Here is a 24749-nt window from a genome sequence, read left to right as displayed (position 1 = left end):
GCTCTCTCTAGTGACACACTTCTTTCAGCAAGGCCACACCTCCTAATTGCCACTCCCAATGGCCAAGCATTCAAACAGTCTATGGAGGCCATACTTATTTAAAGGAGCACAGGGTCCCACAAGACATGCACACAATTCTCTTTCCACTTCCTAACCTGATACCATAAGGTAAACATCTGGTGGGAAGCATGGAAAGAAAGCACCCCAGCAAGCCTCTTTGATGTTATTTTCCTTTTGGTTTTGGCACATTGATGTCTGCAGTTACTCAGGGTTTAGAACCCGTGGTGGATCCATTGCAGGCTGTGACAGAAGAGGAGAAGTGATTCTTGGGCTCACCGTTAAAGCTCAGACCATCATGGCGGCTGTCACGTGGCCAGGCCTTGATGTTTCAGTTTATCCTATCTAGAAGCTTCCTCATAGATGTGCCCAGAGGTTTGTCTCTGAGGTGATTTCAGATCCTCTGCACTTGACAGGCAGTATCAGCCATCACAAGTGGGATCATTAGGAGTGTCGGTCATGGCCCTGCTAACTTGCCTTGAAACTCTGACCTCCAGGCAGGGCGTGACCACTGCCATCTTGAAACCCACTCCTTCTTAACATTGAGCTGACTACCACTGACTTTTAGAAGCAAAAGGCTCATTGACTGTTCAGAGGCAGCTCATGAGGCAGGCACCGAATGCACGCGGGCCCTCCCTGAGGCTGTGTAAGTGGTCACTTAACAGCTATTGGAGGGTGGGGAGCCTCTTCTGTGGTGATATACCTGCCTTAAGTTCTCCATGCTCTTGCATTTAGCCCTCATCCCTGATTCCTGAATAACTCAGTTAAACTCACTGGCTTATGGCTCTAGACTTGGAAACAAATTAGTCTGCCACTGATATTCTACCTGGGATGAAGAGTTTTGTGCACGTGCCCTCAGGGAATGTTCACTAGCTTGTCTATAGTTAGCTGAGGTACAGATCACTTGAATACAAGTGTCACATTCTGCACAGGAAAGAAATACGGACAAGATTCCCACTTGGGGACAATACTGTGTGGCCACCTCAGGGGCTACAAGCAGGGATTCTTCAGTCATCTGTGTCCTAATCGTGAAGTCCCTTGCCTCCAGCCGACAGATGGCTTGTCTCCTAGATGGCCAAAGCAAGCCAGGAAGAATTCAGAATTGTTGGTGCCAGCATATCTTCCTTCAGACACAGGGATGGGTTCTCTGTCTTAGCTGCTTCCTTGCTATTACAGATGGAGTTGCAGCCTCAGGCTCTACCCTCAACACCAGAGCTACAGCCTGCAGCAGCGCCTAGCAAGGGGAAGTGGAGAGGCGCTGAGGAGGTGCTGGGTGTGCCACAGGAGTGTGTGCATTGCTTCTGGGTGTGCCACAGGAGTGTACATTGCTTCTGGGCTCAGCCCACATTCCCTGAGAGTAAAGGCCCCAGTGCAAGGGCAGAGGAGGCTGTGATTTGATTTCAGTTCACTTACTAATAAGGCATTGGTGAGTGTTCTGGGGTCCTCCATGCTTGGTTTGTTTGGGGCTCCCTGGGAGTTCTCTTTGACTCGAGTTACCTATGGAGGCATGCAGTGGGCCAAGAGCCTGGGAAGCATTGTGGCAGCTGATCCTCTCTCTCTTTTGATGGGGCCTTAGAGGTCCACAGGTGGACCAGGAAAGCCAAGGCAGCTTCTTGTCTGCAGAGGACACTGTGAGGAGAGACATCAGGAAGGCACCAGACCAGTAAGGGAAAGGGGCGGCCCCAGGGCACTTTATAAACACCTAAGCCAGTCACCTGTTCAGCAGACGTTTAGGCCTCTCTTGTCCTAAATGTATGAAGGAATTACTTTCCCTTTCTCTGAGGCTTAGTCTCTCTCAGCCATTCAACTCTTCTGCCAGGAAATGGACTTTGTAACCCCCAGAAAACTGTCATCATTACATTGCTCTCCCTCCCTCCCTTCCTCCTTCCCTCCCTCCCTCCCTCCCTCCCTTTATCCATTATCCCTCCCCTCATCAGCACCTGCATGGTCCCTTTCCTGGGGATTCTTGGTTTCGGCTTATGGCTCACTTTCCACAGGACTCCCTCCCTTGGGGATGGGGACTCCTTGCAGCCCTTAGTCTCCAGAAATATCCTGGGGTGCCCCAGCCCTCCACTGAGTTGTAGGCTGGGCCTTCCTGTTCAGCCTAGTTGAAGGTGGAAGGGTGTTGCTCTCCTCCTTAAAAGGCTCTGGATGCTGGCCAGAGCTGCTTCGGTCTTGGTCAGCCTGTGTGTACCAGGTGTTTCCTACATAGATGGTGTTGAGCTTCTTCAGCTGCTTCCCTTTGCCCTTGACACGTTGGAGGCTCAGCCCCTGAGCCACAGCTCGAATCCTGAGTGCCTTTATTTGCTGCCAGAAGCAGAGGTGTAGATCGCTTATTGACATGCCCCTGGTGCCTGTCCACATGGATATTGCATACATACCTGACCAGGGCTGCTGCATGAAGGAGGTCCTGGAGAGGGCCATTTGTCAGAGGATCCCCATGCTTTTCTAGTTGTCTGTCTTCCCACCTCTCAGCATAGCCAGAGTTCAGCTCCTGGTGTTTAGAACAGTAGCTGTATAGAGGTAAAGGAATGGTGTATAGAGGTAAAGGAATGGTGCGGTCCTGAAGGCCAGAGGTTTTCAGTTTGAGGAGCATGTGGGGAGGGAGGATTTGTAGGCAGAGGTGGCTCAGGGCAAGACTCCCCCATGAGGAACCTCTTTGGCTGCAGCTGTGGAGAAGGAGGGGAGGGCCTTTCCTGCTCGTTGGGTGGTTTGACTGTGGTCTGTCTCCACAGGCTCCTGTCCTGTGGGATTGGCCTCAGCTGGCATGCTATTTTGGTTGTAGAGACAGGTCACTGGGGGCATCTGTAGCGCTGTTTCCTTCCAACAGAACCACTCCCTCCTAGAGAGGACAGGAATGCTCAACACAAAGGACTAAGCAAGGCTTTCAGTGAACCTTATCCTTCTGAGGCTACACCACAAGAAGGAATTGTGAGGGAGTCTTTTTTTTTTTTTTAAGATTTATTTATTTATTTTATGTATATGAGCACACTGTTGCTGTCCACAGACACACCAGAAGAGAGCATCAGATCCCATTACAGATGGTTGTGAGCCACCATGTGGTTGCTGGGAATGGAACTCAGGACCTTTGGAAGAGCAAAGCAGGGACGCGCTTTCCTGAATGCTGAGGTGGTTTCTACTGTCAACAGTTTCTGTTAGCCATGCTCCTGTAGTAGCCCCTCACCCATGTCGCTATCACTCCCCAGTAAAAGTAAGTAGGTTGCCTAGCTAGGCTCCTGTTGTAACTACTGGAAGTGAGCAGTTTGTTCCTGTCTTCCCAAGAGAAGTCATGTGACGAGGCAGGTGTGCCTCCTCCTCCTGTCACCGAGCTGTGAACTGCTTCTCCGCCTCCCTTACCATAATGAACTGACAGCAACTTCTGAAACCTGATCCAGGGTCACAGTAACAGAAAGTACCACACAGTTCATCATGACAGATAACTCCTCTCAGGAGAGACAGGCTGATGAGACTGAAGCACACCGAGGACATCGGAAGCGAAGGTGGGGGACCCAGGTGAACTGTCATCTTCATGTGGAGGCTTGATTGATGGAAATAGCTGGAGAGAGGAATCCCCATTCCGTCTGCTGAGTCCTGGGAGAAGAAGGGGTGGGGGTGGGGAGGTTCTGCTCCTGAGGCCTTTGCTTCCAGGTTTCCTGGGAAACCCTGTGTGTTGTGACTCGATTGTAGCAGGAGGTTACAGCAAGCATTGATGTCTACTTTGTTAAATAACTGCTAGGATGTGAAATCCCTAGAGGCTGCTCAGACAGCATCCCTTCCTTAAGTGACAGGCGGCAACAATGTTGCTTATAGGCACAGCTGCCTACTGCCACACTGAAAAACCCAGCAACCTCTTCATGTGAACTGTTCGGCGTCTCCCACCTTTCTGTGAATTTGCTCAATCTCAGAGTTTTGTCGGCACTGACCAGCTGTCCACCACAGCATTCTTGTTTCTATGGGAGCATGCATTCAGTGACCAACCCACTTTGGGTTGGGGGGGTGTGGTGGAGGGGAAGTGTTTGAGGGGGGTGAGTGTGAATCCAGCAGGATGTGGTCCCCATCCACAAGACAAGAGTTTGTCTGCTCTTTGCAGCTCAGCTTCCTGTTCTTCTTCCCTCAGGCTCTGTGCTGTCTCAGTTCACGTGTTAACTGTGGGTGAGGTGTGCCGTGACCACAGTGTGTAGAGATCTGAGGTTTATCCTGAAGACAGTAAATTATTTCCTGGTTACTTTTAGTTTAAATTATATCTTGAAATAATAATTTGGATACATTAAAGCAAACATTAAATAAAAAATAGTATTGTTGGAGTAAAGTACACGCAAAACTCATCACCCTGACCATTTAAAAATGTGTCACGAGGCCAGAAAGACTGCTCACAGGACCTGGGTTCAGTTTCTGGCACCCACACAACCCATAGTCGTCTCCTTCCAGGGGACCCCTACCCTCTTCTGACCTCAGTGAGTACCATGTGGACACAGTACACATATGTGTGTGCAGGAGAAACACCTATAAAACAGATCCTTTTTACTATATCAGACAATGCTGTTGTCATTATTATTTATAACACTGTGTAACTGTCACACACACGTTCACTCCCCATCTCTCCCGCCAGCCCCAGGAGTTACCGGTTGACTTGTGTGTCTATGATTTGCCCCTGTTTCATCTGTACAGTGAGTGTCCTTTGGTATCCGCCTCTCTTCCCTGAGCCTCGTGTTTCAAAGCCTGCCACCTTGACACTGTTCGAAAGCTTACTATGAAACAGTGAGCTAGCCTTCCAACAATCTAATGCAGAAATAACTTGTCTTCAGACCAGAGTGGCTGGGATAAACTTGTATTCAGGATAACTCACAGTTTAATTTCCAGTTCGTTCTGGTGATCCTGCACAGGGACACCCTAAAGTCACTTGAAATCAAAATATGAGGAAAAGCTGATTGTTAAGAGTAGAATCTATTATGTTATTTGAACATGATTGTGGGGTGAATATAGCCAAGTATGTTACGTGGTTGTATAAAAACGTCACAACAAAGCTGACTAATTTACATATCCTACATGCTAGTATGATACATAAAGGACGAATTTTAAAAATTGTTGGATGCAGTTTTTTCCTTTCCTTATAAATATACCCCCCCCAACAAACCAAACAAGCTAGGAAGCACTTTCAGTTCTCCTGACCACAATTCAACATTTTCTGTAAGTTTAAAATTATATACAGAAACCTTGGTGGCGTTTTCTGGCTCTTCATGTTCTTGGCGAAGGTGAGAAGACATCTTTGGTAGAATAAAAGCCGGGTAGAAGCAGAAATGCCTTGGGAATCCTCAGGCTTCTGCAGTTCCCAGGCTGTCAGGGTCACCTCGGCAGCTGAGGGTGAGCTCAGTATCACTTCCCCTTGCTGTGCGGTGGGCCTCTTTGTCAGGAAGACTTCACACTTACCACATGCCTACCCTCCCCGGCCCCCCACCAGCCCTCCCCAGACTCTTGAGGGACTCAGCATCTTTCTTTTGTGCCTGGCCTGCCTTTTCACTCTCCCCCACTCCCTGCCCCAGGTCCTTGAGGTTCATCTGTGTCGTAGCATGGGTTGGAACCTCCTTTTGAAAGGCTATGTACTACGCCATATGTCTGTACTGATGGGATCTGGGGTCAGGTCTGGTTGGCTGTGTGGGTGGGCAGATAAGGCCTGAGGATTCTTTCTGAATTCTCTCCCATGTATATTCAGAGAGAGATTGTGGGATCCTAGGACAGATTCATCCATGCAGTCTAGGCAATGCTTGCCATTTGTTTTGTTTTTTTTTCCCTCCTTTTGCCAGAGCAGCAGGAATTTTGAGCTGGGCAAGTCCTTTTATTAGAGTGGACCCTCTTATCCCTTCCTCTCCTCCCTCTCCACTTCCAGGTAAAAGAAACACTTCTCTAGAAAAGCCTCTTCCTGGTAGAGGACTTTTACCACTTTGGGGGCTTCTCTGCCATCACCCACATTATTCCTACAGCAAGCACCGGGATTGGCTGCATTTCACTCTCGGCACAGGGTCCCGCATTGCTCAGGAGGCTGTATGTCTTGTGACCTTTCCTCTGCTCAGGCCTCAGGGACTGTAAAGGCTGTGTCACAGGGGGTTCCAGAGGACATGGGAGGGGACAGAGGGAGGCGCTGGCAGCTTATCAATGGAGAACAGATGAAAATGTCTGTTTTGAGCAGTGTGTTGATTAGTAGAATATTCCTCTGTTGGAGATGCTGCAGTAGGAAACTTTCATGGTGCCCCCAAGCGTATTTATCTCTGTGTGGGAGTATGGAGGCTGGGGGTGTGGCTGGGGCAGATTTCCTGTGAACTGGAGATCCTGGGATACAGGGGTTGTGGTTCACATCCATATCTGAGAGCCCCAGAACCAGGAAGACAGTGATGCCATTCTCAGCTGTTCATGGTAGCCCTGGAATCCGGAGGCCAGCCTGGAGCTCTAGAGTCAGCTGTGGGAGCATGCGCCATGTCCTGTACGCTCTCCACAGCACCGAGCTCGCTGGATGGTACCCTCAAAGCGGGTGGATCTTATTCTCTCAGGATACAGGTCCTGCCAGGATGCAGGATCAATACTCAGAAGCACATGAGCGTGTCTCCTTAATCCTGTCACAGTAATGCCGAAAATTAAGTCTCACAGGTGTAGCTCATAAAACTTGCCTTGCTCAGGTTCCTAGCCACTTGCAGGGCAGCTGCTGAGAGCCTACTGTCTGGAGTGTGTCTGGTGTGTTAGCATTTGTGTTTCTTCTTTAGGAATTCTGCTAATGAGCCACTTGGAACAAGCTTTCCTTAGGCCTAGATGTCTGTCTCTTGCCAAGGGATAATGGCCTGTCCAGCTCTTAATGCAAGGGCAAGCGAGTAGCTGCATGTATGACGACGTAGCCAGGGTTGTCAGACCCAGGGTCCTAATTGTGTGCTACCTTGTCCCTACCTCATGGCAGGGGCGCAGGGGCGCAGGGGTGCAGGGGCGCAGGGGCTACAGCTGAGGTTGCTGCTGAGTGAGTCTGTGGCTTGGAACAGGAAGAAGTTATGCCTGCCAGGGAAGGATGTCCGGGAACTGGGATTGGGGCATTGCTTTGATTACTCCTGGGGTGGCTGGAAAACACTTCCTTCAGTATGGATGGAGATTACAGCGGAGCATGGCTCCCCTATGCCTGGCCGAGCTGCTGCTGGCTAGGTGCTGTCCCCTCTGCTGACACATGCCCTGAAGGCTGAGTTGAGTTTGTCTTCCTTGCAGGCGATTTTAGTGAGTAATATCACCACAGGCGAGAAGCTCATTCGAGACCTGAAAGGTAAGCCCCTCCACACCCCCACCCGCCTCCAGTCCAGCAGCTGCCTCAAGGAAGAGCCAGCCTGGCCCAACTCCCATGAGGGCCTCAGGTGGCTCTGTCACTGTACTCTCATGTTAGAAGTTATTGAGCCATCGTTAATGTATTATTTACCCACCCGTCCTTATGAAATATTACTGTGTACATTACAGGTTATGACGGATATAATTCAGTCCTTTGGTTTATGGATCTTTAAGAAATACTGGGATGGCGTGTGCTGAGGGTGGGGCACTACTGTTTGCAAGACCTTAGGTTCAGTTCCCACCAGCAAATAAGTAATGAGTTTGGATGAGTAGTACTCAATACACCAAGACTCTGGGTACCAACCTGTGGAAGGTCCCACACCTGACCTCAGGCCAAGGCCAGAAGGCACAAACTTAGTTAAAACTTTGTTTAGAGTTATCTCCAAGCCGTGTATGTAAGGCACACATTGGGTCTGGTGAAAGTCGCAGCAGGAAAAGGCACTTGCTGCTAAACCTGATGACCTGAGATTGATCCCAAAATCCACATAGTCAAGGAGGGGATGACGCTGTCAAGCTGACCTTTGACCGCCACACATGCACAGTGGAGCAAGCATACACACACATAAGAAAACTAATGATCAAGATGCTCTAATTGACATTTTTAATTGGATCAAGGTGCAGGCTTCTGTGGGAGAGCTTCTGATATTGGTGGTGTGCCAGCAGGGTGGGACTGCCTCTTCCTCTCTGCTTCCTGTTCCGGTTGTGCTGGCTTGTGGTTCTGTTGTGGGTTTTTTTGTTTGTTTGTTTGTTTGTTTGTTTGAGACAAGATTTCTCTGTGTAGCCTTAGCTGTCCTGAAACTTGCTCTGTAGATCAGGCTAGCTTCAAAATCACAGAGCCTGCCTCTGCCTCTTCAGTGCTAGGATTAAAGGCGTGTACTGCCACTACCAGAGTAGATTCCTTTTGTGTCATGTGTGTCTGAGTGGCATGATAGCCACACAGAGACCAGTGAGGTGACTTCTCCTTTTGGCTTAGACCAGTTGAAGGAGCTTCAGAGGAGTTATGGCAGGCTGCAGCAGGACATCTTCCAGTTCCAGAAGAACCAGACCAGCCTGGAGAAGAAGTTCTCCTATGACCTGTGAGTGTGGCCCAGTGGGGTGGTGGGGGATACCTTGTCATGTGTAGCATGCGAGCAGGGACTCCAACTTCTGAGACTCAAGTCCTCTGAAAAATCAGTGTCCTATTTGATTATACTTAGATAAATCTAAGCCGGCAGGGCTCGTTATACAGAGTAAGTAAGGAAAGGTACATTTGTGTCCATGCCCGAAAATGCTCACATGGAAACATAGACGTGCACGTGCACACGCATACACACAAGCAGGCCTCAGCAGCGCATGAACTGTCACTCTACATTAACATTTATAAACTGAAGCACAGTTGTACCACTTTGGCAATCTGAACACTTTTAAAAATGTCAGGTGTGAACTGGAGGCGTGGCTCAGTGGCCAAGAGCACTGGCTGCTCTACCAGAGTACCTGTGTTCAGTTCCCAGCACCCACATGGTAGTAGCTCACAAACATCTGTAACTCCATTTCCAAGAGACCTGATGCTGTCTTCAGACCTCTGTGGGCTCCTGTACACACACGGTGCACATGCATACACTCAGGTACATACGCATTAAAATAAGTATTTTTCTTAATGTCAAGCATGAGCTGAAAAAAAAAAAAAACGCCTAGAGTATTGTGGCAAGATATTCACAGGCCGTTGCTGATGTTGGTGTGGCAGGTGGCTCATTGCCTTGAGAATTTTCCACATTTTACAGGGAGAGTGGAGTTTAAATGAACAGTGAAGCTTTAAAAGGTAGGCCACACCCACTGGGAAGACAGTAAAGGACAGATCGCAGAGTGGAGCCTAAAGCCACCATCTGTTTAGTTTTCCACCAGTGTAGAGAGCGCATTCACGTGTCGCACAGTAACTGGGTAGCGCTGAGCATTGCACCAGTGGGCAGGGGTTCTGTATGAACACTGAGGTGGCTGCAGTCTCCCTTGTCCTGGCTTTTCTCCAGGCTAAGACGTTGCTATGAATAGCATGACTACTGCTGTTATGACTACAACTTCGGATGACGAGCAGACACTCAGCATCAGGGGACATGACTGACTGGACTGTGAAACTGTGCCGACCTTGTGCCTGTCCTTCAGATACTCAGATACTAGGCAGTATGTAGAGACATTTTACTCAGACTTGAGGGAGAGTGCTGCTGGAATCCAGTGAATAGAGACTAAGACACTCAAATGTTCACACTGCCAAGATAACTTCCCACAACCAGTTTGTGTCTAGCCCCAAACATTCTCAGTGAGCTTTGGAAACAGACCTAGTGAAGAATTACATGTGTCAAATGCCCTAGTCTTATAAACTCTAAAAGCCTGTAGCCAACACTTCCCCCAGTTCACTAGCCTCACTTGGTAAGTGTTGACCCAAGATTTCAACCCATCGGAAGGCAGCCATGGGCCAACGGAGAAGCCTGTGCAGTTTCAGCATAGGCAGTGTCTCTGGTGCTGCCCTGGGTTGTGTTTCATTTTGAAATGGGTCTTCCTGTGTAGCCCAAACTAGCCTCAAGTTTGTATAGCTCAACACTGGCTGGAACTCACGATCTTCTCTGACTCAAGTGCTTGGATCACTCTACAGTACTTCCTAACGGCTTCCATGGAGACGCTTGTTTCTAAGAGGTGAGCAGCTTCGATGGTAGGTCTTTCTGACTAAGTGTCTGCCTCACTGGTTGTGCTTAAGGACCCTGCTGCAGATGCAGGAAGCTCTTGGAAGTAATGGCCAGAGACTGATGGAAGCTAGAGACAGCTGTCCTTAAGTGCCTTAAGTGTCTGTGAACTAGAAACAAGATGTAAACACCTTGTTAGCAGATCTGTAATGTGCATGAAACTGTACGCTGAACTGAGAGCCCCTCCAGGCATGCCTGCACACCTCTGTCTATTTCTGGGATTGCTGAGGTAGCCACAAGTGAAGGCTTTCTCCCCTCCACTTGCACAAGTTAGTGCCTTTCTGGGGATCAGCAGGCATCTCACGTGGCTGTTCTTCCTGGCACACACAACTGAGTGATCACTGCACTCATAAACGCAGCCTTCCTTGCCTTTTTGATCTCTGCTCCTCTTGGCACTATGAGGGAGCAGCTGGCAGTGCCGGTGTTGGAGTGCTGCAGTGACAGTCCTGGTCCTGTGTGACACCGGCACGGTGATGAGTTCCTGTGCTGGGTGTAGAGAGTAGTACTGTGGCCACAGTCTGCACTACCCAGAGTGCCATTAATGCCTAGAGTTGTGCACCACTCGAGTTTAGCCAGTTAATCCCCGAGGATGTGCTTTGGACACACACATGAAAGAGCCAGCCCAGGACCTCCCAGGAGTTCATGCTGGCCTAGTCGACATTGTGTGTCAGGATCTAGGCCCTACACTGAGCGGTCTGTTCATTCCTCCTGCTGCTTTTGAGACGGAGTGTGGGGGCAGGGATACCACTACATTCCTGAGAGGTGGAGGAAGGCCCTTCCTGCTGACTTCTGTAGCGTTGAAAGCAAGTGAAGGTGGACACTCCTCTTTGTAGGGATGCAGGTTCAGTAGAAGATGGCCTGCTGCTCATTCCTTAGACAGCTAAGTTTCTTTACTCACTGTGGCCATCCCCTTATGATAGTCTACCACCTGGAGCTTGACGGACCCCGGCAAGTTTGCCAGTGAAATTTTTACTTATTCCTTATCTGTTCAAGTTTCCCGTTATCACAGGATTGCCTTCTGCGTGTGGAATGTTGTGATCCAGTGATGCTTTGTATATGCTCCAAGTTATAGACTGAGGCTCCAAAATGCTGCTAACTCAGGCAAGGCTGCCCGGTGTCTTCTGGAAACAGACTTGAGTCTGTCTTATGGCCTAGCTACAGCAGGCAACAAGGACCTCCTAGTGTTCCCATTTTCTAAGCAAGCAGTTTCAGTCTGCCTCTGCCCTTTGACGGAATGTTCCACATTCCAGGTGGAAGGTGGTGCAAGCCTGCAGTGCATCTCAGTTGAAGGTCTTTGACAGCTAGGTGTTCTCCAGTCAGTCTGGATGCTGCCCAGAGGTCATTCACATGCCACAGGTTTAGGACTCAATTTCCTAAGGCTGCTCCACGGGCCAGCCACACACTGGACAGTTTACAAACTCAGGGCTACCAGACGAGCTCCTTGGTAATTCACCATAGCCACTCACAGAGCCCAGGACAGCTCTCTTTACTATCAGTTTCATTACAAAGGGTGTCATGGTGAACACCCACCAATAGTTATAAGGCAAGGTCTGAGGAGGCAGAACTGCCGTTTCCCATGGAATCAGGGAATTCTTGATTCTCTATGTATTTTTACCAGCCAAGAAGCCGTCAAAGCTCAAGGCCCAGAGGTGGTAGCTGAGGTTGTTATGTAGGCAATGATTGATGACATCATTGGTCATATGATCAAGCCCCACCTGCAGGCCCCTTCACCTAGGGGGTGGAGCTGAATATTTCAGTTCCTATCCTGAAAGGTGCAGCACCCCAGCACTTCACCCCATGAGCCATCTTATCAACATCACTACAAGTCTGGTCCAAGGAGCTCATGGATGAAGATGCTCTGAACACCAGGAAATCAAAAGGGTTTTAGGAACTTGTATTGGCAGCCATTTTCTTTTTTTTTTGATAAAGAGAAGGGGGCAGGGTGGGGTTGTTTAATGCAACGTAACAAGTCTAAATTGTGGTTACTAGCAGGTTTCTTCTGTCATCCAGTTCTTATAGATGGACACTTGCTCTTGCAGTTCACTTTCAGACCATGTCCTGGTGGGAAAGGGCTCTTCTGTCTCCTGCTGCAGTGGATTGTGGGATCAGGGACTGAGTGCTTGGGACATCCACACATCCTTGCATTTGCCTTCACCAGGAGCCAGTGTATCAATCAGATGAAAGAGGTGAAGGAGCAGTGTGAAGAGCGGATAGAAGAGGCCATCAGAAAGCGAAATGAAGCATTAGTTTCCAGAGATGTGGCCGAAACAAACGACCAACATCAGCAGGTAATTTGGGTCTGCTCTGGCCTGGGCTTCCAGGAGGTACTCTCTCCTCTCCTCACCATTTTGTTTTGTGGGTTTGGTTCCCTGTGGTACAACAGAACAAAGCCTGGTGCCAGAATGTCCATACCCAAGCAAGATGCTGGGTACTGGACCCCAAGCTCGGAGCGTTGTCCTTTCGAGTCTCAGCCCCTGTGGAAGGAGCTTATGCTGTCTGGCTTGAGCACTTTGAGGTCACGATGTTAAATTCTGTGGCCAAGGTCAGCCTGGTCAGTGTAGAGCCCATAAGAATATTCCCACTTTCTTCTGATAATTAGAGAATTATGTTTTCAAAGAATGAGTTCTTTTTATTTTAATTAAGTTATAAACTAATTCATATATCTTTTCTTCTACTTACTTTGACTTTGGATTTAACTGGCTGATTTGTTCCATAGCTTCTGAAGGTATAGTCTTGATTCTTGGATACAGATCTTCCTTTCTCATGTATGCACTTAGTGCTACAAATATTGTTTTTAAAAAGCATTGCCTATACATGCCAGTAAATTGTCCTCATTTATATTTACCAAGACATTATTACTTATTTATATTTTATTTTCATTTTTTGAGACAGAGTCTTACTATATATATAGTTCTGTCTGTTCTGGAACTCACTATGTAGACCAGGCTGGTCTCAAACTTACAGAGATCTATCTGCCTCTGCCTCTGCCTCCCAACTGCTGGGATTAAAGGCATGATAAAAATATTCTGAAATTTGAGACTTTGACTTTAACCTATGTGCTACTTAAAAGTATAGATCGGACTCTCCACTCATTTACAGATTTCCCAGCTATCTTTTACTGAACAGAAGAGCAGACATGGCATGGTTCCTAGTAAAAGCTTGCTAAGATACAGTTTTAGCCTAGAATGTGGTCAGTGTTGGTGAGCATCCCTTGTGAGGCAGGTATTTTCCTTCTGGCTTTCTTAGAAATTTTAATTTTCCTATAGTTTGAAATGATAGTTTTGTCCTGCTCAATGTTTTCTGAACTCTCACAATCTATAGTTTGGTGTTTGACATGAATTTGTAGGATTTTTTTTAAATTTTATGTACGTATGAATACAGTGTAGCTGTCTTCAGACACATCAGAAGAGGGCATCGGATCTCATTACAGATGGTTGTGAGCCACCATGTGGTTGCTTGGGATTGAACTCAGGACCTCTGGAAGAGCAGTCAGTGCTCTTAATCACTTTATCTTATCCAGGTCTGATCATTACATATGTGGGACACTCTGAAGTTGTCTTAAGATAAGGGCTGCCATATATGGCCACCCTCCTACCGTGAACATGAGGGATCCAGGGAGGCCATAAGGGGTCTTCTCTGTAGTTGTCCAACGTCCTTGGGATTTTGCTTCATTGTTTGCAGGCTTTGTTCTTGTCTTTCACTCTTGTAGATTTCAATTTTATCTCTAAACTTGGGAAACTGTCCCTCCTCCATAGCTAGTTACAGGGACCCGTGGAAACCCAGGGTAGCTTTCCACGACTCCCACCCCCACCCCCCATATCCCGAGAAAGTCCACGGGTTCCAAAGCTTTATTGTTCATGGTGTGTGATAGGTGGTCTAGATGCATACCCCCCAGTTAAGCCAGGGGAGAGCTTAAAGAGAGGGACTGAGAAAAGGAATAACATAATTTAGCTACACCCTCCAGCCTTTAGGTAACTCATAAATATGGAGATCTCTCGAGGCTGAAGCCTGTAGTCACGCCCTCTACCTGTGTGTGGATGGTGATGCAAAGCTCTCTGGGAGGGGCTGCTTAGCCAAATGTGACTGCAAGACGCAGGTTAAATGGAGGTCTAGACTGTGGATAGGAAGGAGCCTGGATCCTGGGGGTGTGGCCGAACACCTGCCCTTTCTCCATGGGAGGTGGGGTTCAAGGCCCATGCCCAGCCAAGAATCAAGATATCCTTCCACGGCCCGACAGCTAGTCTACACACAAGCATACCGAAAGCTTTATCTTTATGTATGTTCAGAATCTTTTTCTCAGTATTTCTATCTGCCTCCTTGTCTGTTTTTCGTATCTACTTCCCACACTGGGGCTTCCTGTTCTATATCCATGCCCTGGTAAGTTTGCTGTCACTGTGTGGCTGATCTTGATGCTTCTTTTCTGTCTCCAGATTGGTTTTTGCCTCACAGGATGCCTTTTTCTTGGCCATGAGCTAGGATATGCCAGGTAAAAGGAACAGCTGTAAGTAGGCTATCTAGCATTGGTTGGTAAGGTATGACAGAGGGGAGATGGAATTCTTTAGGGCTAGAAGTAGGTATTAGCCTGTGTTTTGGATAAAGTCCCCTGCTTCTCAAACCCAAATGGCAGAAATGGACTGAAGTTTGACAGTCCCCTTCCTTCACCTCAGTTAGCTTCTGAGAGTAACCCAAGGGGAATGGACATCACTGTTCAGTCATCTTGGAATGTGTTCATTTCCGTACATTTGTGACTTAAAGTTCCATTCCATGTAACAGGAGAATGTATTCTGCATGGTACACAATACAAGTAAGATCCCATGGACAGGGTGGGCATGTGCAGTGCCAGGCTGAGTGCTTTAGATATTTGGCCAGGTAAGTTGGTTTGTTGAATGCTTACATGTTCCCCTGGCTTACTTTCTGTAGGACCTGGACTTACCCACAAGTCTCCTGATCTATGCCATGTGACAGGGCATCATTGGGAAGATGGTGGTGTCTTGAGTTTAGGGGTTCTTACTTATTAGTGAGGGTCCCATGAGCTACTCTTTCAGTCCTGTGCTTGTTTCAACTCCAGGCCCTCAAGCCTCAGCCCAAGCTTCAGGAAGTAGTCCCATTAAAGGAACAGAAGCCACAAGAGCAAGAAGATGTGCCCAGAAACAAGTCCCAGATACCAGCCCCCGATTCAGAGGGGCGGGGTTTGAAGCCACAGGTGCAGAATGGTAAGTGGAGACATTGGCTTATAGTCTCCAAAATCAAGCAGCAGTGTGTGGTCTTGGGCAGTACAGATACTGACGGTTGAGCACGGCTTGAGGCAGCAGAGAAGGGGTGAGCGGCTGGCTGGTGCTCTTTCTCTTGGGGCCCTGGGATAGGGGCTACAGGCTTCTACTCTGTCTTACTAACAGTTTGTCCTTGTCAGCTGTGTGAGTACAGATACAGAAGGTCTCTTCATTTAGGTTACCAGGGGCATTATGGGACTGAAGGGCAGAGACAGAGTCCTGGGTGGCTGGTGTACCTTGGGCTCCAACAGCTTGAAATGATTCTAAGAGCCTAGCACTCTGCCCTCGGGGATGTCAGGATACCCAAGTCGGTGGTATTTTCTGATTATTTTGTTTAGTTTTGAGACAAGGATCTCTCTATAATGTAGCTCTGGCTGTCCTGGAACACTCTATGTAGACCAAGCTGGCCTCGAACTCACTGAAATCTACCTGTCCCTGCTGAGTGCTAGGATCAAAGGCATTCGCCACAACACCAGACACTTTCCTGTTGTTTAATCTGAAGATGACCTGGTCCAAAGCCTCTGGTCTGTAATGGAGATCAAAACACAAGTTCCCAGCTATCCTGAAGTACGGAACTCACCCCAGAGCCACTCTTTCTAGGGATGTAAGGAATCCAGAGATGACACTGTTTTGTTTGGTTTTTTGAGATAAGCTCTTGTGTAGCCCAGGCTGACCTCAAACTCCCTGTGTAGCTAAGGCCTTGAACTAACTTTGCTGCCTTCATCCCTACATCCTCCTGGGGCTACAGGTATCCTCCAGGCACTCTTTACAGTTAATGATACCAGTTTTTTTTTTTTTTCTATTTTGTCTGAGGTAGGGTCCGAGGCTGGCCTCAAAGTGACTATGTAGCCAAAGCTGGCCTCTGAACTCATCTTCCTGCCTCTACTCCTTAAGTGACAGGATGACAGGTGTTTATTCCACACTCTGTCATTTTATTTTTGTTTTAGGTAAAGGTCCAATAGCCAGGTATGGTAGTGCACACTTTTAATCCCAGCACTCACCATGGAGGCAGAACCAGGAGGATCTTTGAGTCAAGGCCAGCCCGGTATACAAAGCAGGTTCCTAGATAGCCACCAGTGATACACAGAGAAACCCTGTCATGGAAAAATAAAAAAATGTAACAAAACAATAACTCCCCCTCCAAGGCCCCCAAAGAATGTTCTTACAATCATACCTATGTTCTGTGTACAGAGGAAACCAATGAGATTCAGGTTGTCAGCGAGGAGCGTGCTCTGCGACTGATGAAAGCATCCGTCCAGGGGCAGGCGGGTGTGAATGGCACCCATGTGGGAGCCAAGAAACTTGATGAGAACGCACAGGCACCATTGGCCCTGATGGTCAGGCCTGAGGAGGATTCTCAGTATCCTGAGCGGGAGCAGCTTGTCATCCATGATGGCCAGGAGCAGCAACACGCTGCTGAGGAAGGTGGGTGGTTCTGGGTCCCCAGGCTTGGGCTTGTTAGCATGTCTTCCATCACACAAGTGGCCTTGTTCACTCCTTGGTATGTTCATTATCAAGAGAATAATGTTGACGGCAGTGGGACTTCCAGGGTGTACGCACGTTGAGATGGGTTGCTTCCTGCCAGGGGGACAGTCACTTGTCTGTTTCCACCTGCTTATGTGCCAAAGTACTGAAGGAAGACATGATGGATGATGGATGTTATTGCATTTGAGGAACAGTGACTTGCGAAGTTCACCTTCCCTTCCCTCTTTACAGAGTGGGGTCTTGGTTCAGCTAAGTATCCTGTGTGTATTCGGTTGCCTTAGAGATGGGACCTTTCCATCCTTCGGAGCCAGGAGCTCTCATGGCCCCTGTGTTCCTGGCTAGACCCATTAACAGTGTTGAGGAAGCATGTCTAATTCTTTCCGTCTTTCTTGGAACAGTGTCCTCTGTTGTTTTAGATAAGGGTGCATTTTATCAGCCTCCTACTGAGTGTCACTGCTCAGGACCCTGCTCCACAGCTACAGCAAAAAGATGCTCCCAAGGGGAGGGAGGGACCCATTCTGGTGGCACTCAAGTGTCTGACTACTGGACATGAAGTGTAACGGCTGAACGTAGACACAGGCTCCCAGGCCTGTGTGGTGTACTGCTTCCACATGCATGAGCAATGACCTCCCCTGGAGTGTAAACAGATGTAACTGCTTTGTGCTGCTTCCACGGCAGAGGGAAAGCAGAGTAGATTTTCCAGGCCTCCCCATATACACACACTTCACTCTTTTCAGAGAATCCTGTGATCTTGTCTTCATTCTGTGATTTTTCCTGGTTGCTCTTTTCTGCAGAGCAAAAAACATGGTTGTGAACAGTCGAATCCTGTATGTGAAGTGGGGCACAGTAGTCACCCTCCCCTCTCTTGGAGTCATTCCGAGAAGCCACTGCTTGCCATTCCACCGTTCCCGTTTCCTCAAACTGTGGTGCTTTTTCTCAATCTTGTTGATTGCCCTTCTCAAAAAGGCATTTAGTTTCTTCATTTTCAGATGGAATTGTGGCTTATTTAGGATTGTGTGTATGTTAGGAATAAAGCCCACAACTTTTGTGTGCTAGGGTTCATTCAACAGAGCTGAATTTTATAGCCTCAGTGCTGAAGGGGTACGTTTCCGGTACTTTCCATGGCATTTGTCTTGGTAGTACCATTAGTCAGGCTCCTTTCTGAGGTACAGGTTGGGTGACAGCTTGTACTGGTGCTGGCGTTCCAGTGCCATCAAGACTAAAATGAAGCTATGTGTGTCTGGTGTGTTGGTTTTACAGGGGGAGGCCAGCAGAACCTAGGAGAGGAGTACAACCTGGATGAAAACGAAGCAGAGTCTGAGAGGGAGAAGCAGGCAGCCCTTGCAGGGAGTGACAGAAATATAAATGGTAAGAACAGTGGGATGTGGGAGCAGTCACCTTTCTTTTTCCTTTTCTTTAATTAGTACTGATAATCACACTCTAAGTAGCTGTCAGTTCAGGGAAACTATGTTCTTTAGAAGACCTGCAAAGTGGGGTAGTGGTAAGCAGGGTTAAAGCAAAGATGACCCAGAAATCACAGGGCTTGCTTTTAGTGATTTAGGGCTTTTCCAACAAGATGCCCAGGGGTCCCCGGAGTCATTCCACACTAGGTGTTGGTACAGTCATTAGATTCTCTGTTAACTGCCTCTGAACGAGTTTTCTATGTGAGCTGGCTAGAGAAACTCATGCAGGATGTCTCTGACGAGGCTCCTTCCTGTTCCGACTCCTTAAATGCACGGCAGCAGCACTGTGCTGACCCGGAAGTGAATGTATCACTCTGCCTTTCTGGGCTGCGTACGGCACAGTGGCACAGTGAGCGCCCACCAGTCCCCACGTCTCTCTGTGGAGTTTATGCATCTGCTCTGTAATCCATGCGCTTTCTGCAGCTTGGCTTCCTGCTTCCTGTGGTGCTGCAGCTCTGAGCGCTAGTTTTCTTCTGTGGCTTTCAGGTGACATTTGCTTGCTACACAGTGCCTAACTTCTGGACATGCTCTTCAGTTCTTTTATGACATAAAGCATGGTGAACTAATAAAGCATGCAGCTGCCCATGGCTAGACAAGATGTGTCCTGTCCTGCTGTCCCACTTGTTCAGGTGGCTTTAGGAAGGAGTGTGTTATTAGTGCTGCCCTTTCAAGGAGGCCTCACGGCACAGGGGGCTGTGCTATGTCACCACTCAGCTTGGTCTTGTGACAGAGTATCTGTGGTGTCTTTTGCTCTCGATGGGGCACAGTTCCAAGCGGCAATGCTGCTGTGGAAGGTGAAGTTCTCTTTATGACAGCTGTAGAAACTGGCATGAAGACAGACCTGCCCACACCGTTTCTCCAACACGCTTAGTACTGAAATACTGTTTTTGCATTTTTAGTTCTTAATGCTGAAGCTCAGAAGAGAGACATAATACATTTACCTGCTGGGAGTGAAAAGCAGAGTCTCAGCCTAAATCAAGTGGGAGTCCATATTCCTCCACAAGCCTGAAGAGACAGCCTACGGAGATTCACCCGTGACTCGACTGTGAAATGTACCAAGTAAAACGAACAGTGGCCAATGATTATTATGGGGTGTAATCAGTACCTTTTAGCAAAGAAAAAAATGGGACTATCTCAGACAGTCTCGGGTAGTTTTAAAGTGTCTACAAAAGATGTCAAAATTGGTCAAGCTTTCTTGATGAACAGGTATTTCTTGAGCAGGTCAACACCAAAAAGAGAAATGAGGTTGTCCTGTGTGGGCAGCAGCATCTCATCATCCTGCAGTGTAACAGTAGACTGAGGGCAGCTGCTGGCAACAATGGCTCCCTTCTCATGCTGTTGCTTGCCAGTATCTGCCCACTGGTACTAAGCAGTCCATCACTCCTGCACACACTTGATTCCACCATCAATGGCCTAGAGCTCTTATTGTCAGCCTCAACACAAAGCTGTTCTGTACAAACAAATACATTAATTAAAAGATAGCCACTGCACCTGGCTTACTTCAGCATTTAGAAGGCTGAGGCAGGAAGACTGCTCCAAGTTCTGAGCCAGCTTAGAGCTACATAGTGAGTTCCAGGCTAGGATGAACAAGAAAGCAAGCCCCTGTCTCAAATGTGAGTGAGAGTTGTTGTTTTTAAGACTATTCTTTTGATGTACAGAACACTATTAAGTTACTCACAATGTGAGCACCTATGGTCTGGGCAAAGAGTTTATTTCTAGTAAGTCACACATCTCCCCCAGAAGGGCAGTGCCAGCATCAGGCTCTGAACAAGGCTGCATGGACAGTCAGGGCAAAGGCCTGGACACTTACGTCTACACAGGCCTAAGTCCAGGAAGGGCTGGCTGCTGGAGGACACCCAGGTTACAAGCTGGATACCTACAAAGGCAAGAGCAACACAGGAGTTCTCTCCCCCTGTGGTTTATATACTGTTTGAAAAACACACAAGGTTCATTTTAGCTATGAAAGACTTGTAGTTCATTGATGATAATGTGGTAATGCGTCGTAAGTTCTTGATTCTGATCAGTAACCAATTGCAGATTGACTGCAGTCACACTGAGGACTCCTTCCAGAAATGATCTCTCTGAAGAGTGGAACAGTACTCAGGGTTGGTGTGACTCGGAAGTGCTGGTTAAGTAGGAAGCAGCAGCACTAGAGGCATAGAGCAGCACCTAGTGCCTGCCTTCTGTGGGGGGGTGAAGATTCCTGCAGTGAAGTGGATGCCCAGGTGGTGGATCTGTCCGGTTCCCACTATGCCTATTTATAAGCACACATTTAAATACCCGTGGCAGACGTGGGTTGCCTCACTGCAAAGCCAACTAGATCTGGTGCTCACTGCACCCAGATCTGACGTACAAGCCCTTGTTTAGATGGATACCGTCCAATGTCACAAGTCATTTTCCTTCACACTTACTAACTTGCCTGAGCCTCAGATGTACTGTGTTCTTACCATACACCTTTTCTACTCCTAGGTCCCAAGCTCAAGGGGACCTTGTACTTTCTAGGGCTTGTTTTCTATCTTAAATTGGTTTTGGATAAAGTGTAGATATTGCTGACAAGTTGTGCTGATTTCCTTTTTACAAGTAAAATAGTTAAGGACCACACTCTGCCCTCTGGATCCTAAAATCCCAGGGTGCCTAATATCCATGCTTGACAGTTGAGTCAGACCACCTCTGTACTGACAAGGAAGTAAGCAACATCCTGTCTTCATGAGCATCTTCATCAAGTTCAGTCAGGCATGCTTCGCAGTGTTTCTAGGAAATGGAAGGTGTCACAGGGTTGGGCTAGGCATAGCTCTGTGAGAGCTTCTGCCTAGTATGTGTGAGGCCCTGGGTTGCATCCTCAGCCAAACAGTGTCACATTAGAGTTAGGCCACTGAAATCTTAGGATCATTTTTGCTGCAAGACAAATGAACTACCACTAGTCTTAGACCAAACCACAAAGCCAGATTGAATTTCAGGGTAGCTCACTTTGCTAAAAGCACTGCCCCTTCCCAGTACAAAAGGGAAACCCCACAGGCTTAGACAGCTGTCACAGCACACCAGTGAAGAGACCAGCAGAGGAATGAGCAGCAAATCAAGGACTCCAAGCCTCTGGCTGGTGGAGCAAGAACGAAGCCTGCCCTTCAGTACACTTGGAACTTCAACAAAGGGCTGCACAAGTTCAGACAAGACCCACCCGCAGCCCAGCAACCTGCACTCCAGCCTGCTGACAGCAGCGCAGACACTGCGGTGTGGTGCAGCTCTCCTGTAACTGCATGACTACAGACCCTTACAAATCTGTGCCACAACATAGTCGGTCCTCATGTACTTTAGCAATCCTCTTGCCTCACAATCAATTTGTAATTTGACCAGAATCTAAATCCTTAATAAAGCTCATGGTCTGAAACTTCAATTTTTCAGGCTGTTTGGTGTTTAGAACTTGCCTCGTGTGTACCAGGCTGGCCTCCAAACAGTCCACAGCTGAGGGAAACCCAAGCCTGACCCTGCTGCCTAAGAGCTGGGATTAAGGCTCACAGGGCTGCACTCGGGTAACTCGGATGGCAGCGCATTTGTTTTGTCAAGAAATTTATTAACCTTTACAAACACTATTTCACTCAATCATTCATTAAAAAAATGTTTTACAATTAAGTCTGTAATAAAACCAGTAACGTCCACCAATGCATTCCAGCCCAGTTACACCCATGGAGTATAATAAACCACTTTAAAACAGCAGTTTTCATTCTCGCCAGGTACGGGTGTTAAACTGAAAAGTCTTTCTTGTAACAAGCTGTCATTCAAGAAATCCACTTTACGTCACCATATGTGGCAGACTGATGTATCCCCTAGAGTGGACATGGTCATCTTTGCAGTCTCTTTCAAACCAGTTTCACAACAGGGAAGTATTTGTGAACAGAGAAGTCAAATTCGGGAGGAACCTACAAAGAAACCCAGAAAGTCAATGAATACATGTGCATGGTTTGACCCAGTGTACTTTAGACTTCATGTATTTCAGAAATAGAGCAGTACAATAGAAACTGGTGTAATAGCAGCAGACAGGGAAAGAAATGAGGAAGGAGTTTCTCCTTTAAGATCAGAAAACACCCATGGCCAGCTGCTTGTTCAGAGAAAGTTAAAGGAAACTGGACCTCAGACACGGTGCTCAGCCGGGTCAGTATGCAGCACAGTTCAGCTTTAGGGTAACAAGTAAGAGGCACAGGCCTCACAGCTCCATCAGGGCCGGCCTGAGACAAGTCAGATCTTCCCTATCAGTGTCATGTCTTCTCAGGGTTTAAGTCTCCGGGACGGGAAATGGCTGAGTTGGTACAGGGTTTGCAGTGCAAGCATGAGAACCTGAGGCCTGATTCCCAGCACCCGTGTTAAAAGCTGAGCATGACAGCACATGCCTAGAGCTCCTGTGCTGGGGAGGTGGAGACAGGCAGGTCTTTGGGGCTCGCTGGCCAGCCAGTTTAGCTGAATTAATTGGTGAGCTCCAGGTCCAGTGAGCCATGTTTCAAAAACTAATAAAGACTGAGTGAAAATGTATCCATTCTGAGGATACACCCAATCCCCCGAGTGAAATGCCCGCTGCTTATATGCATGCACACGTGCACACGTAGCTCCTAGCTTATATGCATGCACACGTGTATATGTAGTTCCTAGCTTATATGCATGCACACGTGTATATGTAGTTCCTAACTACCTGTGGTGGTTTGAATAGCACTGGTTCCCATGGACTCATGTGTGCGAACTCTTGGCCATAGGGAGTGGCACTATTAGAAGAGGTAGCCTTGTTGGAGGAAGTGTGTCAGTGTGGAGGTGGGCCCAAGTCTTAAGCTCAAGTCTGGCCAGTGTGACAGCCTCTCCTTGTGGCCTGCATATCAAGACGTAGAACTCTCAGCTCCAGCACCCTATCTGCCTGCACATTGCCATGTTTCTCGGCAAATGATGGGCTAAACCTTTGTAACTGTAAGCCAACCCCAATTAAATGTTTTCGTTTATAAGAGTTGCTGTGGTCATGGTGTCTCTTCACAGCAATAAACCCTAACTAAGACACTACGGGAAGAACCTACCTTCCTAAAACAGGTGACATTTAAATACCTGTACTTCTCCCCCCAAATCTGCTTTACACGTTTTCTTTTCTTTTGTTTTTTCCTTTTCCGAGACAGGGTTTCTCTGTGTAGCCCTGGCTGTCCTGGAACTCACTCTGTAGACCAGGCTAGCCTCGAACTCAGAGATCCGCCTGCTTCTGCCTCCCAAGTGCTGGGATTAAAGGCATGCGCCACCACCGGCCAGCACACGTTTTCTTTTAAAATACTTTATTCCATTTAATTTGTATGTGGGTGGGTGCATGATGCCACGGTACAAGTTGGGTCTCTCGTGCTGGTAGGCTCCAGTTCTCACACTTAGATCAGCCTGGATGGCAGTCCCTGACCCACTGACTATCTTGCCTGCCCCTATTTCTGAGCTCTTGACTCTGCTCCACACTTTCTTAACTGTCCTACGTACGGTAGTCAGCAATTTATACCGGAGTGGGAGACAAAGAAAAACGTAGAAATTTTAAGTTTCAAACCGTCTGAAGGAAACGTGGTGGCTGAGCCTCTTCTCAGATGAGGTGACAATGGGTACCCTTTGTCCTGACAATACACAGGAACTCTCTGCATTCTCTTTCCCTACAACACACTCACCTTGGACTCTTTTTTGTGTCCTCCTGCTAAGAGCTTCATAACCACAAAGTTGGGCTTGGCAACCTTCAGGATTCTACTGACCTGCAACAAGAAGAGCACTCAGCACCTCAGCAGGAAGCTAAGGAAAGCCCAGGAAAGTGCAGCGGCTGCACTGCAGGCGCTCCTCCCCTCCCCCAACCAGGAACCTCCCTCAGTCACTGCCTGCCCTGGGTCAAGAGCACAGAGGTGTTCAGGGAGCCAGGGAGCTGCTTCACCCCTGAGAGCAAAGCTCTTCAGTGAGTTAGTTCCTCACATCCATCCTCTTAGAAACCAAGGTGAGACTCACTCACCCCCATAAAAACTGCTCTCAAGACTGAGTCAATGCACACAGCCTTGTGCTGCGGCGTGCACCGTGGATCCTGCCTCTGCAGTCACACCCCACCAGAACATAATTCTTACAGCTCTTTCTTGCTCTCTTCTCCGAGGCATTCAACTTCCCCTGTGAGCCTAAGGCACTATCATTAATTTTCTTTTAATGGAAGTGATTAGTTCACATAATACCCAGTCTTTTCTGCCAACCTCCAATGGACCTACAACATACTACTCAGTTTTAATGCTTGCTATCTGAATTTCTCTGACCTTGTTGGTGACTGAATTACAGTTGTACTGTTTGCAATTAAAACCAGCTCTGCTGAGTACTCATCTCCACTCATCACTCTCTGTGTGTGCCCATGTGTTCTTCTGCAGTACTAGGACACCCCAGGCTTTGTG

The 24749-nt window shown here is 47.9% G+C and overlaps 2 protein-coding genes across 3 annotated transcripts in view; one reads left to right on the top strand and one right to left on the bottom strand.

The window, feature by feature from the left end:
- The window catches only part of Golm1 (golgi membrane protein 1), a 40801-nt gene extending 19074 nt beyond the window's left edge, over nucleotides 1–21727 (top strand). The window contains exons 4-10 of the mRNA XM_028772102.1: nucleotides 7294–7348; nucleotides 8381–8483; nucleotides 12277–12406; nucleotides 15187–15331; nucleotides 16580–16813; nucleotides 18134–18241; nucleotides 19236–21727. Coding sequence (XP_028627935.1) covers nucleotides 7294–7348; nucleotides 8381–8483; nucleotides 12277–12406; nucleotides 15187–15331; nucleotides 16580–16813; nucleotides 18134–18241; nucleotides 19236–19345 — 885 coding nt within the window. The 3' untranslated portion in view covers nucleotides 19346–21727. The remainder of the gene's footprint in view (nucleotides 1–7293; nucleotides 7349–8380; nucleotides 8484–12276; nucleotides 12407–15186; nucleotides 15332–16579; nucleotides 16814–18133; nucleotides 18242–19235) is intronic.
- A 156-nt stretch (nucleotides 21728–21883) lies between these two features.
- Naa35 (N(alpha)-acetyltransferase 35, NatC auxiliary subunit) overlaps nucleotides 21884–24749 on the bottom strand; it is a 57333-nt gene continuing 54467 nt past the window's right edge. The window contains exons 22-23 of one of the 2 annotated variants that reach the window (XM_028772099.1): nucleotides 24000–24080; nucleotides 21884–22250 (exon numbers count right to left, since the gene is read on the bottom strand). In XM_028772099.1, coding sequence (XP_028627932.1) covers nucleotides 22191–22250; nucleotides 24000–24080 — 141 coding nt within the window. In that variant the 3' untranslated portion in view covers nucleotides 21884–22190. The remainder of the gene's footprint in view (nucleotides 22251–23999; nucleotides 24081–24749) is intronic. The other variant, XM_028772101.1, reaches the window with a different exon arrangement.

Source organism: Grammomys surdaster, unplaced genomic scaffold, assembly GCF_004785775.1.
Source record: "Grammomys surdaster isolate TR1022 unplaced genomic scaffold, NIH_TR_1.0 211, whole genome shotgun sequence".
NCBI lineage: Eukaryota > Metazoa > Chordata > Mammalia > Rodentia > Muridae > Grammomys > Grammomys surdaster.
Note: the sequence above shows the minus strand (reverse complement) of the source record. Positions and strands in the feature narration are given on the sequence as shown.